This window comes from Phocoena sinus, chromosome 21 (genome assembly GCF_008692025.1).
Source record: "Phocoena sinus isolate mPhoSin1 chromosome 21, mPhoSin1.pri, whole genome shotgun sequence".
In the NCBI taxonomy this organism is placed as follows: domain Eukaryota; kingdom Metazoa; phylum Chordata; class Mammalia; order Artiodactyla; family Phocoenidae; genus Phocoena; species Phocoena sinus.
In genome coordinates this window covers 23,872,708-23,884,744 of record NC_045783.1, presented here as the reverse complement: position 1 = coordinate 23,884,744, position 12,037 = coordinate 23,872,708, and the positions used below count along the sequence as shown (strand labels likewise).

Sequence of the window (12,037 nt, the reverse complement as noted above, 5' to 3'; positions counted from 1 at the left end):
AGATGCTCTAAACTCACAAGCCAACCTCTGGGCAGAAGAAAGCTCAGGTATAATACGCCACAGGTAAATCTTAAGAGTTACTCTTCCTAGGTCCACAGAATAGAACAGAACGAGACCTGTTTCACTTGGAGTTCTTCCCAAGTTATTAATATATGAGCAACAAACACTGAGCCTAAAACCAGACCTTAGGACAAGAGAGCATAATGAGCTGGGGCCAGCTGGCACAGGAATGGGCTTAAACACCTCTATCACAATGTTACTGCATGTCTCAATACCGGTTGTGTGTAATGATACAACCCTCAGTACTAAGAAAAAGTGAAATGATGTTAGCTATGCTCTGCCTAGTAAGGCAAGGAAACACAGTTTGACTATGACCATTTAAACATCTAAAAAATAAACTTCTGTTAAAAAAGATCAAGCTATAAACAACCCACCGTAAAAACCTACTGTTTTTCAGACAGTGGGTCAGTGACATGTCTCTACCCAGAGCAGAGACGATGAAGGGCAATGGAAAGCCCATTCAGTGAACAAGCTTCAGCTGCTGTTATTTCCTTTATAAGGACAAGAAAAAGAAGCTGGTGAAGACTTCAATTTAGAAGGACCCAGAATATTTCCGCATTTAGAAAGATGCCTCCTGCAGGGGGAATGCAAATTGGTGCAGCCACTATGAAAAACAGTATGGAGGTTCCTCAAAAAACTAAAAGTAGAGCTACCATATGACCCAGCCATCCCACTCCTGGGCATATATCTGGACAAAACGATAATTCAAAAAGATACACGTACCCCCATGTTCATAGAAGCACTATTCATAATAGTCAAGACGTGGAAACAACCTAAATGTCCACTGACAGATGAATGGATAAAGAAGATGTGACACACATATACAGTGGAGTAGTACTCAGCTATAAAAAAAGAATGAAATAATGCCATTTGCAGCAACATGGGTGGACCTAGAGGATATCATTCTAAGTGAGGTAGGTCAAATGGAGAAAGACAAATATCATATGATACTGCTTATAAGCAGAACCTACTTACAAAATGCTTACAAACCAAATACAGGTATCTCTATTCAATTATAGTCGACTATCTTTTATTATACCACAATGCAGAATGTCTTCTGGGAAAGCAGTATATGCAAGTTTTTTATCAATCAGAATAAAGACTACAACGTGTAAATTTGTTTTTTTAAGCCACATACCTTAAACAAAAACCTCACGTGTTAAGGAAAGCCAAGATTTTCATCTATTCTTGACTTAGGCTTTGCCACTGAGAGTGTAACGATGGCCAAACTGAACTGTACGTTACCATGGGATGTAACTGGGCTGAATAAAGACCCACATCATCGGGTATTCTGAGCCCTACAGTCAAAGCTAGAGAAGAGCAACGTGTTACTTAATAGTTTGCACATCGAACCACAATTTTAGGAAAAATCTCCTTAGAGGGCTAATTAATGAATCCCTTGCTGTTAGATCAAGCAGTCCTATTCCTTCCATTTGATTTCCTGTCCAAAGAGGTTCTATTACTTCCCACCACCTCATAAGGAAGCCCCCAAAGATTAACACCATTAGTACTTACATTCAAAGCATTCTTTGCAGCTTCTGCTTCTGAGCGACTGTCAAAACTGACAAAACCTACGGGCTAAGGAAAGAAAAAAAAATATGAAGAACACGATATCTGGGGGTGTCTATTTTTCTGGGTCAAAGGTGATATCAAACTGAAGAGCTAAGATACAGAAATCACCACAGGCAATGGGTAGAAACAAGAAAGCCAGTCCAGAAGAATCATGACTCAGTGGCTTAGCCAAATTTCTAACATGAATCAAAGGGATTGTGAGGGTGGTTCTTCAAGGGCACAGCTGGAGATTTAGAGAATCATAAAAAAAAATCTAGAAGGGGCTGGAAGGTGAGCAGCAGTGAACAAGGGAACAGAGGAAAACTTGGGTGGAAAGGCTCTACTTTCCTAAATTGAATTCACTGTACCTCAGTTTCTTCATCTTTTAAAATGGAAAGAGAACCGAATCACCTTTTGGTACACTGTAAGTGCAAGGAATATAATGACACAATGATAAAAGCCCTGTATTCTCACTGCATGATCAAAATTATATCATGAACATTTTAATCTCAAATCCCAAGGGATGCCTTTAAAAAGCTGTGTGTTTAATTAGGTGTATAAACCATACTGTTCCAACTAAAGAGAGGGGTCACAATTCCTTTGGACTCAGTATCTTTCAGTCCAGAAGGATGGTTGCAACATAGCTTATTCTCTGATGAACCAGAGAATACCTTACTGAGAGATGAAAAGTGACCCAGAGGAAGGATGCTGGTTGCTCAGCATTTAAAAAAAAAAAAAAAGCACATAGCTACAAATTTTCAAGACACCTGCAGAAACTATCAGGGTCATTGGTTACTACCTCCATTCTGTACCTTTTATGCTCCATTCTAGACCTGAGACTCTGCCTGCGGTTATTAAGGGTTTAAGAGACAGGCTGATTCTTCATCATCAAATTCCCATACTGATTGTGAATGAAAAGTCTGCCTGTTTAACTTTACAAAAAAACAAAAACAAACAAAAAAAAACACCCAGGAAAAAATTGGCAATAAAAGTGAATTTGGATAATAATAATTTCTTTTGAATATACAGATCAATCCCAATATAACTATGCTGGATGCATTATATTTACCTTCCTTGAGGACAGACTCAGACACTCTAGCTGGAGGCTATGGAATTAGGAATCACTTTCCTGTGCTAATTCCTAAGCAATCTCACCCTTAATTTTAGAGCAACAACAACAACAAAATAAAATCTTAATGGAAATAAAAAAAGAATGTCGAGCCCTGGTAACATTCCTGAAGAAAGCCAATCCAAACTTACTGTGGACGTGATCATTTATGTGCAAGTCTGAAATTCTTACCTGCTTAGATGTGAGCTTTATAAGAGAACCCTCGTAGCCCTGAAAATAAAGAACCAAATTTAGACCAGAAATAAAGAGTAATAGGAGAAAAGATCAATTGTAATAGCATCCTGTTCAAGTGAAAATGAGTCCCTTATGACTACTGACCAACTCTTCTCACAAACGCCTGTTCATTGGGAAACAAATTTTATACACACACGCACGCATGATGTATACGCCAATCTTTGCATACTTGGGCCTAAAAGAAATCAAGCCCTGAAATTCATGCACTTACGTTTCTTATCTCTATATATTTTATGAAATTCAGAAAAGAAACGTAAGTGCATGAATGCACTTACGCATAGGAAAATGGTGTCTGTCAACAGCAGGTCTTTTTCATTTTATAGCACTAGGCGAGGGAAGGGGATAAATTAAGTTAGGAAGGTCAGAGTGTGCGATGACTTGGTCATATATTTGCTATAAAACCATAAAACATTAAGATCGTACTTGGTAGAACTTAATGAAAATTTCAAAACTTCCAGGAAAGGTTAAATAGGCAGTGATGCTAAAATCTGTTGAGTTCTTTTGCTTATTTATTGCAGCCATCAGTCTTTCACATTGGTATTCTGATTGGGAGATGTGAAAATTCCCTGTTGGGTTTTTACTCCAGCTCATCCTCAAGGAAGATGGAAACGCTCCTTTCACTCCCTCCCTTAAGCCCTCCTGGCTCCCCAGGATAAGGATAACAAAGTCTGTTTATTTCTGAAAATAATCAATGACTGTTAGCTTGCACTGATGGATGACACAGGAGGGGAAAAAACAACACTTGACATGATTGACCACCACACGTATCGGTGCAGAGACAGATTTGCAGACGAGGGTCAGACTCTGGGGACTTTAATTAAAAGAGGGTTAGTAGGAATGTACCAGGGTCCTGACTTCAGCGTTTGGGTTTCTGGGCAGCATGTTGGGACTGATTCATCCTCCTATTTTCCCAGCAGAGAACTATGTTACTAATTAGCTACTGTAAACATTTTACCTCAAAGGCCTTGAGCTCTTCTAGCCAGAGAGGTCATGATTCACAGCCCTGCCTCTTCCTTTTTCAAGGTGCTCTCACTCTCTGAAAAACCTGAAGGTTTAAACACCCTGAAGGCCTCGGAGGCAAAGGACAAATGGATATTTCACTCAAGTAAAAGACCACTAGTAGGGATATACTGTCCTCTCAAGTCACAAAAAGAGAAGGAGTATCAAATAATCGTTCAGATGAGGGATGACTGCTTGGGTTTGAATCCTGGCCGTGCCATTTATTATGTGTGTAAACTTGAGCAAAATGTATTCAACTGCTCCAAGTTTCATTTTCTTTATTCGAAAAAAATGAGGCTAACCCACTTTAAAGGACTGTGATGAGAATTAAATGAGATAATAATTCTTAAGGGGCTTGCTGGCTAAATCTCTCTGTATGTATACAAAAACATAACTATTTATGTTATGTTGGATACATACTATTGGATACATACGAGGATCAGTTGGCTTTAAAAAGTCCTCATCCTACAGAAGAGACAGACAGTAAAAACTACAACCCTGCAGAAGAAACGCAGGAAATTCTATAAAGCTGGCACTCTCCCCACAATACCTTCTCTTTCTTTCCCACTTCCTCTAGCCAACCTCATGGCTAACCTTTCTGCTTCCCTCTGTAATGTCATCATTATTGTTGCATTAAAAGGAGAGCTGTCAGAATGGAGTTATGTCCATTATTACACGCTGCCTTTGGGGCACATAAACTAGACTGTTTTATCTTGGTTGGTTTTAACTCACTGCCTGCTCAACCATCCTTCTCCTTCTACTACCCAACTGTTTTCAGCTGTCGCATCCTACTCTCTCCCCCTAAGGAGTTAGATATTGTCCCTCAACCTGTCTTGCCTCTGTGGCTGGGGTCCTGCTTCAAATCAGGATGGATCTTTAACCATCAATCAAGATGGCCCATCACGTGATCGTAAGTGTGGCCCCGGCCAGGCACTGTTGCTGACATGTCCTCAGGTGACGTGACCAGGCCAGACACAGGCCCTGAATCTGTCATGACTTCCAGGTTCACTCCTTGAGAGCCAAAGCCTTCAGCCCACATCATGCCCAGCCCCAGCTACCCTACCCTACCCTACCCTCCAAAGGCTAACCTTCAAGGTTTCTCCTTGGAGCATGGTTATTTCAGCTTTAGTTCAATTTCCTGTTAAATTTTCAATCCCAGCTACATTCATTATCTCTAAAGTAGTTTTATCTTCATAGTCACAATGGACAGACAACTTGCATTAAATATTTCACGAAGCAACAGGAAAGATTTCCCTCAACTCATACCAAGCAATTCTTTAAAATTTTGTTTTACTGTTTTTGCAACTTTGGACATTTTGTCCATGGCAAAAATAATGGTGCTAGGTTCCTAGTCTAGTTCATAAAAGCCTACTTAACCTAATAGTATTAACAGCAGTATTTCAACTGATAAGGAACCTCCTTGGGGTAGGGCTTGACTTTTACTGCATTTGAAATATAAATACAGAATAAGTCATTGATAGTATTTTTGGTGATCTGTACTCAGAAGAACACCCCTAATTGGCAAGAGGATAAACAGGGAGGACACTAAAGCTGTTCTGTAGAACAGAAACAGATGCATGTCCACGTCGGTAAGAGACTTCTCCAGATTAGCTACTGGGAGGACAAAAGGCAGTTTCAGTCCTTCCAAAGTGAAAATGTATATTAGGACCGAGTTGTCAAATCTCCTTTACTCACTAACCTTTTAAAAACAGTGCTTTCACAGACATTTCATTTCTTTCTACAAAAAGCCCCAGGAAGCTTATACACACACTCTTTGTCTCCTTTTACAATTTCTGAAAGATAGAAAAGGTACCTTAAATGGTCTGAAAAGCAGATACAGCTCCCGAGGTTTGATATCCAGAGGGAGACCACTGACAAAGAGAGTCCGGACCTGAAAGATAAATACAAGAAGTGATCAAGGGAGTGGACAGTCATAAAATAGCTCACCTGAAATCCCCCAAACACATTTCTTCAAATACTCCTCGACTCCTAATTCGTGCTCTTTCCATGACACAATGACTGCTCTAATGTTAAGACGCCATTAAGCCAATTCTTGAGTAGCCCTGTGTGATGTGTCAGAGTGAATCACTTCTAGCAGATTTAAATTTACAAACTGACTTCTTTCCTAGCCATTGCCTGGTACTAAAACATGAGGGGAAAAGAGGGTCCATAGGGCTTCCCTGGTGGCGCAGTGGTTGGGAGACCGCCTGCTGATGCAGGGGACGCGGGTTTGTGCCCCGGTCCGGGAAGATCCCACATGCCGCGGAGCGGCCGGGCCCGTGAGCCATGGCCACTGAGCCTGCGCGTCCGGAGCCTGTGCTCCGCAACAGGAGAGGCCACAACAGTGAGAGGCCCGCGTACCGCAAAAAAAAAAAAAAAAAAAAAGAGGGTCCATAATTAAAACATTAGCTTAAGGAAAACAAAAATGTCATGAGGACAGTAAATCTACCACTCCCCTCTGCTCTAATCAAATGAACACAGAATGTGGTTCAAAAATACAACTGAACCAATTTTTTTGTCCTACTTTGTCTTGTCATTGCTTCCTTCATTGGCATTGATAATTACAGTAATTTTAATAAATGTAGAAGTTTATTAAACAATTGAAATGTGTCTAAATAGTAGCCAAATGCATAACCCTGTGTCTGTTCAGTTCTGAAACAGCAGGGCAGACTTGTCTGTACCGTAAGGGCTACGGTACAAAATACATACTTAATGTGTGCTAAAATACAGAACACAGATGACATTTCCAGCTGGGAGGATCAGAGTAAACACGTGGGCATCTGAATGGAAACTTCAAGGATAGGTAGGATTTTACCACATAGATATAAAAAGGTGAGGTGGGGAAGAGGCACGGGCAGATAAAAACCATTAACCAAGGCAATGAAGAAGGGGATGATAGCGCAGTGGATTCTGGGAGAAGGGGAGCCAAAAGTGAACAGGTAGTGGAAGATCAAACCGAGGGGGGATGACGTCATCGGCTCAGGAATATGGTCTTGATTCAACAGGCAAGGAGTAAACACTGAATCATCATCACTACCACATTTTGTTTCTACTTATTTTAGTGAGTCTTTAGTCAGACCCACCCCCGAGCTTTGAGATATAGTTGACACATATTAAGTTTCAAATGTACTTTTTGATCTAATAAACTTTTATGTACATTTCAAAATGCTTACCACTACAGCATTAGCTAACGCCTCCATCACACCACAAAATTACCATTTCTCTTTTTGAGATGAGAACACTTAAGCCCTCCTCTCAGCGACTTTCAAGTACACCTATAATACAGTACCTTAAATATACTTACAATACTGTTCATTAGATTCCCCAAAACTTGCTCAGCTTCTAACTGGAAGCCTGTATCCTTTGGTCAACATCTGCCCATTTTCCTCACCCTCCAGATCCAGGGAACTAACTACTCTGTTTTTATGAGTTCGGGTTCACCCCCATGTTTCCTATTCCTCTTCTCTACTCAAGCTGATACAACATGATCGAGTTTCTCATTATAAATCACGTTACTACTCAAAGGAAAAAAAAAAAAAAAAAAAAATCAATGCTCAGTTGTAATGCCATTTGCATGTAGGTGTACAATAAACACTACGATCAAGTAAACAGCCCCAGAATCATGAGTGCCTTTTCGTTATTTGCTTCTTTATATCTTAGACAGCTTTGTTGAGGTATAATTGACACATAAACTGTACATCTTGCTTTACAATACGTTTTGACATATGTATAACCTGTGAAACCGTCACAGCAATCAAGATAATGAACATATCCATCATCCCCAAAAAAGTTTCCTTATCTCATGCTCCTTTAATCTTCCTTCTACCTTTTCCTACTATCCTCATCCCCACGCAATCACTCATCGGCCTTCTGTCACTACAGATTAGTATGTATGTTCTAAAGTTTCATACAAATGGAGCCATAAAGTAGGTATCCTTTTTCGTCCAACTTCTTTCACTTTAGCATAATTATTCTGAGATTCATCCACAGTGCTGCATGTAACAATAGTCTATTTTTATTTCTGAGCAGTATTCTGTGGAAGGAACACTCACAGTTCATTTATCCATTCACTTGTTTAAGAGACATCAGGGTTATCTCTCGTTTTTTGGCTTTTACAAATAAAATGACTATGAACGTTCATGTATCGATTTGTACAGGTCTTTGTGTGGACATATGTTTTCTTTCTTCTTGGATAAGTAGCTGAAAATGGAATAGCTGGATGATATGGTAGGTATATGCTTCAACTTTTAAAAAACTGCCCTTCAATTCCTTGTTTTACAGCCTAGAACATGATAAATGTTCTGTGTGTATGTAAAATAAATGAATATTCTGTTGCTCTTGGGTACAGTGTTTTATACATTTCAATTAAGGTCAAGTTTGTTGTTCAGTATACCTTTTGCCTCCCCCTTCTCTCTCAACTTTGCCAGTGATAAACACTCTTTCCACAGAACTTTCTTTATGAAAGCTGCGAAGGCTGAATTACTGACAACTGCCGAAGACATGCACAAGGGAATTCTGCTATCCTGCGCACCCTCTCTGCTATCCACATCCCTCTTCCCACGTTCCAGAAAGTGAACACCATGTGTTCTACTTGGCGGCTCCGGCCACGACAACCTGGATAGAGAAGGAATCCCAGCTTCCACTCATTCAGATTTTGTTGAGTGCCCATTGTATCTGGCACTATGCCAGGTGGTAAATGGATTACATAGAGTTCCGTGGAAATAATGATAAGCAGATCCTGTGTTTTAATCACTGTAGTACCATTTGTCCAGCAGGGAAGCTTAGCCATGTGACAGGTATCAATTAGGATCTGGGGAGTTAACTCAGGAAATCAACTATCATTTCTAGCACTATTCTAAAGAAAAAGGCTTTAGAAACTTGCAAGTCAAACAATTTATCAAAAAAAAAAAAAACCAATAGAAATCTGGGAGTTAAATGAAAGATTATCTGATATAAATTAAGGTTCATCTACATCCGTAAAATGTATTATGCAACCAATAAAAATTATGTTCAAGGAAAAAGTACATTCAGTTTTATTCTATAGAACAAAAAGCCAACACATGTATGTATATGGAAAGGGGGAAAAATACACCGTAGGATATATATGCCAAAAGGTTTATATCTACATTACTTAGTCCTGAATGATGGAATAATAAGTGATTTTTCTTTTTTCTTTTTGGCTGTGCCGTGTGGCACGCGGGATCTTGGTTCCCCGACCAGGGATTGAACCCATGCCCCCTGCAATGCAAGCACAGAGTCTTAACCACTGGACCTCCAGCGAAGTCCTAATAAGTGATTCTGATATTTTTTATTAGCTTATTTGTATTTTCTATCTTTCTATAATAAGCATGTTTTAGAGACTATAAATGTATTGTTAGGTTGAGAACAGCCTACATTTTTTTATTACTTTATTTAGGACACCATAAATAATGTCAATATTTGTATCAATAAAAATTGTGAAGTTTATAAACTTTTTTATATATTTCAGAATTAGAAGATTCTTATCTCAGTATCTCAACAAAAAAAACCTGTTAAACATTAAAAAAACAACAAAAAAAACCCCACTGAACTGATAGGCCTAAATTTGCCTCTCGCCCATGCATTAAAAAGAGACTCAAGGCCACTCTGTTTTGTTCATCAAATTAGAGGCAACTAAGATGTCTGACACTTTATTTATACATGGACACGAATTACGTTTCCTAGAATCTAGTGAAGCCCATTATTGTCTCAGAAACCTGCCAAGACATCTTATCTCTCAATGAAGAGCTATTCTCTCCTCTGACAGAAGAGATAGTCTGGCTAGGAAAAATAACTCTTACTTACTTACATTATGAAGTTATGAGGACAACTAAAGGTCTCTTAAATCCAAATGCTTGGAATCTATGTGTTCTGAATCCTTTCTAGACCTCCTCAGACTGGGAAACTTCATTAAGTTAAAAAAAAAAAAAAAAAAATCACTGATAATGAATGGAAAAAAAACCCTCTTCCTGAATATCTAATTCATGCTTTTCTATGGTAACTGGGACCTAAAATCACGGGGATGTTTTAAAACATTTTAGTTTCCCTACTCTTCTCACCACCACTCGTTTTATCTGAGCCATTAAATAGTAAAGCACTTCTGGGTTTTGCCTTTGCTATGTCTATGGAAATCGCAAAGGTTAGACATGATTTTTTTTTTTTTTTGGCCGTGCCGTGTGGCATGGGAGATCTTCGTTTCCCAGCCAGGGATTGAAATCACGCCCCTGGCAGTGGAAGCGGGAGTCCTAGCCACTGGACCACCAGGGAAGTCCCTAGACATGATTTTTTTTTTTTTTTGAGAATCGATTGTTTAATCCACATTGATTGATAGTAAATCAAATAGATGAGAGGAAAAAGGCAATCTAATTCTGAATTTAATTGGCCATTCGGTTTAGTCAAATACCATGTGACTGCACGTGTGGACATGTAAAAGACATCTGCTCTGTCTGCTGGATTCCCTGATAGCCAGCAGTGCCAGGCAACAGCCTCTGCCTGAGGGCAGAAATACGTGCGGAGAGCCCCGAGTATATGCCCACCAACAGTTCAGGAGGGTTCCCTTTCCTAGACACGATTCTTGCTTGCAGGGAGCTTACTGTCACTGAAGGAATATGCAACTTTCTGTGACGAGAGGAAGCTTAGCTCATTCACAGAGTAAACAATTAGAACCCAAACAATGAGATCAAAGTTTAAGAGACATGTAAGATCCATGATCAAATACTCAGAAAAAAGCGCCCCAAAACAAATGAATGATGCCAAATGAACTTTGTCGCAGGTCAATCGTTTTCCAGGGCAACCCTTAATTTAACAGCATTGTCTATGGACACAGATGTGCCTGGCACTACGCCTTTAGCATTGCAGATGTTTACTTTATCAGACACATGGGGAAACACATTTCTTAGTCAAGGACACAACATGCCTCATAGAAGTTCAAAATGTGAAGCTGCTGACAGCTCTGTCCCAAAGGGACGCTAATGGATTCTGTGGATGTACCTCCAACTTCATTTCTACCCCAAAAGGATTGAAAGAATAAATGCTAGGAGAAATCGTCCTGTGCGGGTCAGTTAGAGCAAAGGCCTTCTTGGCTCAGCCATTATCAACCATTCCTGCAGAGGCCACAGTTACATTTTGGATAACACCAGCTGTGCGTTCTTAAATGGCACTGCCAGCTCCCACGGGGAAAGACAAGCCACACTTCAGTGACTGACTTCTAAACTCTAATTAAGTAAAGTCACTGTGTCCGTCTTGGGCTTTCCTGGACAGAAAGGCCAAAACAGGCCCTGAAATGGAAACGCCCTCCCTTTAACAAAGAACATGCATGATCTTGTAGGTAATCTAGACATTAAAATAAAAACCAATAGACAAATGCTTGTTAAATTCAGTATATAATTTCAGTAGAGAATAATCATGTAAGCCGCCACAGCCAGTAAACACACAGTGTCCCAAGACTATGGGCATTTCCTGTGGACATTTTAATCGTTTGTAAAAAAAGGTCTGAGACATCATCTCTAGCTGCTATGAGCTGACGTCTTGAGGTTCCTCTTAAATCCTAGGATTGGGAAAGGCACCTTCACATTTTCTAATGACTCATGAATAACTGTATAATCATTTATTTGAAATATCCTAAAACCCATGGGGGTGCTTCTATGATCATCTATCCTCTGCAAACTTTCTCTCCACCTATCCACATTCTCACACATACAAATGTAGACTCCTAAAAGCAGCTTTCAAATGTGTTGTATGTTTAAATCATTCTTTTGGTGTAACTGTTTTTTGAAACATGTGCAAGTGGATTCCCAGGTAAGATCTTGCAGTGGGCATTTTAGAGGGTGAAAGTGCTTTTCTGGGTAGTGTGTAGCACAGTCCTAAGCACACAGTATAAAATTTTCCCTGATTTTAGAAATCTGCAGAGTAACATTGTATTCATGGGAAACGGTAAGTGTTTGCTTGTCAACGCCTCCGGTGATGACATGGCAAACAAAATGAGGTGATCATACTTCCCAGTCACAATCATATCAGGACAGTTACAACATCAAATGATAAACACTC

General features: G+C 39.7%; 1 protein-coding gene across 5 annotated transcripts in view; it reads right to left on the bottom strand.

Moving 5' to 3' along the window:
• The window catches only part of RBPMS (RNA binding protein, mRNA processing factor), a 187,075-nt gene that overhangs the window by 101,237 nt on the left and 73,801 nt on the right, over nt 1–12,037 (bottom strand). For all 5 annotated transcript variants that reach the window (XM_032618436.1, XM_032618438.1, XM_032618439.1 and 2 more), the window contains exons 2-4: nt 5,787–5,864; nt 2,912–2,950; nt 1,576–1,638 (exon numbers count right to left, since the gene is read on the bottom strand). In XM_032618436.1, coding sequence (XP_032474327.1) covers nt 1,576–1,638; nt 2,912–2,950; nt 5,787–5,864 — 180 coding nt within the window. The remainder of the gene's footprint in view (nt 1–1,575; nt 1,639–2,911; nt 2,951–5,786; nt 5,865–12,037) is intronic.